At 37.1% G+C, this 3,999-nt stretch overlaps 1 protein-coding gene across 1 annotated transcript; it reads right to left on the reverse strand.

Moving 5' to 3' along the window:
* Nucleotides 1-2,401: 2,401 nt before the first annotated feature.
* Nucleotides 2,402-3,278, reverse strand: LOC131651054 (secreted RxLR effector protein 161-like). The gene is made up of 2 exons (XM_058920735.1): nucleotides 3,198-3,278; nucleotides 2,402-2,920 (listed from the first exon to the last, which is right to left on the reverse strand). Exons 1-2 carry the CDS (start codon nucleotides 3,276-3,278, stop codon nucleotides 2,402-2,404), a joined length of 600 nt encoding a protein of 199 aa, XP_058776718.1.
* Between the last annotated feature and the right edge of the window lie 721 nt (nucleotides 3,279-3,999).

Consider the following 3,999-nt stretch of genomic DNA (forward strand, 5'->3'; position numbering starts at 1 on the left):
TTAGTTCAAAATTATGTATCAATCAGTAAGTGTGTTGCTTTCTAGCATTTTAAGACATTATATTTCTCTTAATTTTTCTATTGATATCCATAACAGAAGAATGTATCACTGACTTCATTACTGTCTTCAAACCAGACCAGAAATTTCATTTGCAATTACAAGTTCTAAAATCCTAAAATCCCTAAAATCCTAAAATCCCTAAACAGAAAGTCCTCGCTGAAATTGCCTAAACCAGACCAGAATAGTGGGAAGATTTTACCTGAACAGAAGCAGCAAGAAGATGTTGATTTTGACCAAGAAAACCCTAAAATCCCACCCAAAGAACGGCGGCGGCAGCGGCGGCGGCGGTGGCCTGAAGGTGAGAAGACGACGGAGAGTACGTGGTTGAGACGGACGGTGAGTGGTTCGCTCGTGAGGGTGAGTGGTTTAGAAGGTGAGTGGTTCGAATGCACAACAATAGCGTGAGAGGAAGAAGAAGAACTTTCAGAATGTTTCTGGAAATTAAAATAAAAGAGCGTGTTTTAGTTTTAAAAATATTTAATGAGGGCTACAAGAGCGCTTTTCAGAAGCGCTTTCATAGGCCACTCTATACCGGCGCTTTCTCCTTAAAAGCGCTTTCGTAACCCCCCCTTTAAGAGCGCTTTCAAAAGCGCTTTCATATCCACCCCCTATAAGACCCCTATAAGAGCGCTTTTGAAAAGCGCTGTCATACCCCACCCTTTAAGAGCGCTTTTGGAAAGCGCTTTCATACCCACCTCCTATAAGAGCGCTTTTGGAAAGCGCTTTCATACCCACCCCCTTTAAGAGCGCTTTTCTAGCGTGTTTTTTTATTTTGTTTTTAACCAAACCTACGAAAGCGCTTTTGTGAATAAGCGCTGTTGTACGTGCGCTTTTAAAAGCCAATTTTGGCGTAGAAATTCTTTTTTATATTGTAAATTCTACATTATTTGCTCTGCATTTGTTTGGAAACTCATCTAGTGAGTCTTCTAACCAAATTGACTTTTATATACAGAGTGTTTCCTTAATGCTGAGAGATATAAAATACACGCACTCTTAGTTGTTGAACATTGATGTTTGTTGGTTAAAAATAAGGTGTCTGTTATGTTTGTGTAAAACTTTGTTATGCGTCATGATTTGTATTCGTAAAATTTGTTTTCTTATTATTATGTTATATTTAATTGTTGATTAATTAATTGAGACCATATTATCTCACACGTTATCTATTAATCTATTTAATTATTTATTTATTTAGGACTTAAATGCAGTTTTGATCTTCTAAATTTCTCAGTTGTTTGTTTTTTTTCCTCAAATTTCAATTGTATGATTTTGGTCTTCAAAATTTTCTTATTGATTGATTTTAGCCCCTAAATTTTAATTGCTTGATTTCGACTATTCAAATTTGTCCGCTTTTATATTTGATAGTCCTCTGATGATATGTAAAGTAAACTTCTCTCTTTAATACTTAAAAAAATTTCTTCTTGAATCCGTCCAAATATTCGTATAATCCATAAAAATATCTCATAGACTGACATGTCGTAGATTATAAAAATTATGTATATGCATGTTAGCATATTTGTTTTGCTCTTGCCTTAAATTATGATTCCTTAAATTATGATTATAGTTTTAATTTTTATATTGAGCATGTATTTATAGATTAATTATTAAATTAATTCTAGCAAATCAATACACGTCTTTATGTTTAATTTATTAAGATTTGTCCTCTAAATATGATTATTCATTTTTTTTATGAATCATGAAACACATATTTGAAATACATAATTTTTTTCTTCTATTTTATTACAGATTGGTATATATGTTTTATGCAGCATTAAGTTTTAATGATAATTTTGAGTTTTGTTAAACTTACTATCTAAGCAAGTAAAACGATTGTAAATGTTATGCAAAACTCCATTGATGGAGTGTGAACAAGCAGAAGAAGAAAAGCTTAAGCAAAGCAAAATAGAGAAGAAAGAGATTATTGATTACTTGTTGAACAAAGTTAGTTACACAATGGTTTATATAGTTGGTAGAGAAACCTAACTGAAAACCCTAATTAACTGAATACAGTTAAGCTATGTAACTACTTTGCCACGTCAGCTTCATGCTTTGTCACCCCCCCACAAGCTTGAGGTTGATAGATGTTGATCAAGCCAAGCTTGGAAACACAGTCATGGAAAGGTCGTGGACCTAAAGCTTTAATGAATATATCAGCAGCTTGGTCTTTGGAAGGAACAGGCAATAATCTCATGACACCAGCCTGAATCTTTTCACGAACAAGATGACAATCTATGTCAAGATGCTTGGTGCGTTCGTGAAACACGGGGTTAGGAGAAATGTGGATACCACTTTGACTATCGCAGTAGAGAACCGGTAACCGTGCTGGATGTTGTTTGAGATCGTGCTATAGGAAACAAAGCCACTGAAGTTCCCTAGTAGCGGAGGCCAGGGCGCGATACTCAGCCTCAGCTGAAGAACAGCTAGCCGTGATTTGCTTCTTAGCTTTCCATGACACCAAAGAGTGACCAATAAAAAAACAATAACCAGACACGGATCTTCGAGTGTCAATACAACCTCCCCAGTCAGCATCACTAAAACCGGAAATCTGCAGATCTGAAGCCTGAGAAAGGAGGATACCATGGGCAGGTGATTGTTTGAGATACCTGAGGACACGTAAAGCAGCTTTATAGTGTGACTCAGTAGGGGCACTCATGTATTGGCTCAATTGTTGAGTAGCAAAGGCAATGTCAGGTCTTGTGGTAGTGAGGTATAAGAGTCTACCCACAAGACGCCTATAAGCAGTGATATCTGAGAAAACCGATCCATCGTCTTGATGCAAACGGATAGAAGCATCTAAAGGAGTAGTGACAGGTTTACAACCAGTGAGACCAGCATCCTTTAAAAGTTCCAGACAATACTTTCTCTGGCACAATGTAATTGGAAGATCGAGCTACTTCAAGACCTTAGAAGTATTTTAACTCACCAAGATCTTTGATATGAAAAAAACTATCCAAAGCCTTTTTGAGATCATGAAATATGGTGAGAGAAGTTCCTGCAAGAATAATGTCGTCCACATAAACCAAAATGGCCGTGAATGAAGAAGCATCAGATTTGGTGAATAAAGTATGATCTGCATGTGCATGAGTGAAACCTTGTGCCTAAAGAAATGTGGTTAACTTCTCAAACCATTGACGACTTACTTGCTTCAATCCATAAAGGGATTTATTCAACTTGCAAACCTGCCAAGGATGAGAAGCACTAACACCTTGTGGCAATTTCATGTAGACAGCTTCATGCTAATCGCCATGTAAGAACGCATTGTTCACGTCCAGTTGATGAAGGAACCAACCATGTATAGCAGCAAGAGCCAGAAGCACTCGAATAGTAGACATCTTTGCCACAGGAGAGAATGTCTCAAAATAATCCAATCCTTCAGTCTGATTAAATCCTTGTGCCACTAGTCGAGCCTAGAACCGCTCTATGGAGCCATCATCATGTCTCTTTATCTTGTACACTCATTTGCTTCCAATAGGAGAAGCATTAGGTGGCAAGTCAACAAAATCCCATGTCTGATTTTGTTCCAAGGCATTTAATTCCAACTGCATAGCTTGAACCCATCGAGGATCTTTAATGGCTGCTTGATAATTAGTGGGTTCAGTTTCAGAAGAAAGAGCCATAATGTAAGCTTGATGAGTGTGAGACAAATTATCATAAACCAGGTATTTGTCAATAGGGTATTGACTATGGGAGGAGATGGAAGAACATATGTAGTCCTTTAAATGTGCAGGTGGTCTAGACACACGACTAGACTTTCTAGTATCATCTACTACTGGTGAATCAGAAGCATGAGACGTATGAGACATGGAAGCATCATCAGAAGTAGTAACATCAGTAGAAAAAGAGGAATGTTCAATAGGTAAATTTTCAGAATCAGTTCCAGACACTTGAGCATCATGTTCAGGTATAGAAACCTGAGTATCATTTTCAGAAGCAAAAGGAACA

The sequence above is a fragment of the Vicia villosa genome, linkage group LG1 (genome assembly GCF_029867415.1).
Source record: "Vicia villosa cultivar HV-30 ecotype Madison, WI linkage group LG1, Vvil1.0, whole genome shotgun sequence".
Lineage (NCBI taxonomy): Eukaryota > Viridiplantae > Streptophyta > Magnoliopsida > Fabales > Fabaceae > Vicia > Vicia villosa.

What these genes read in the sequence shown, in the direction of transcription:
- LOC131651054 (XM_058920735.1), bottom strand. Translation starts at nt 3,278, where the DNA reads ATGAAATTGCCACAAGGTGTTAGTGCTTCTCATCCTTGGCAGGTTTGC. An exon ending in CCCTTTATGGATTGAAGCAA is followed by an intron (nt 2,921 to 3,197) that starts GTAAGTCGTCAA and finishes ACATTGTGCCAG; the next exon opens with AGAAAGTATTGTCTGGAACT.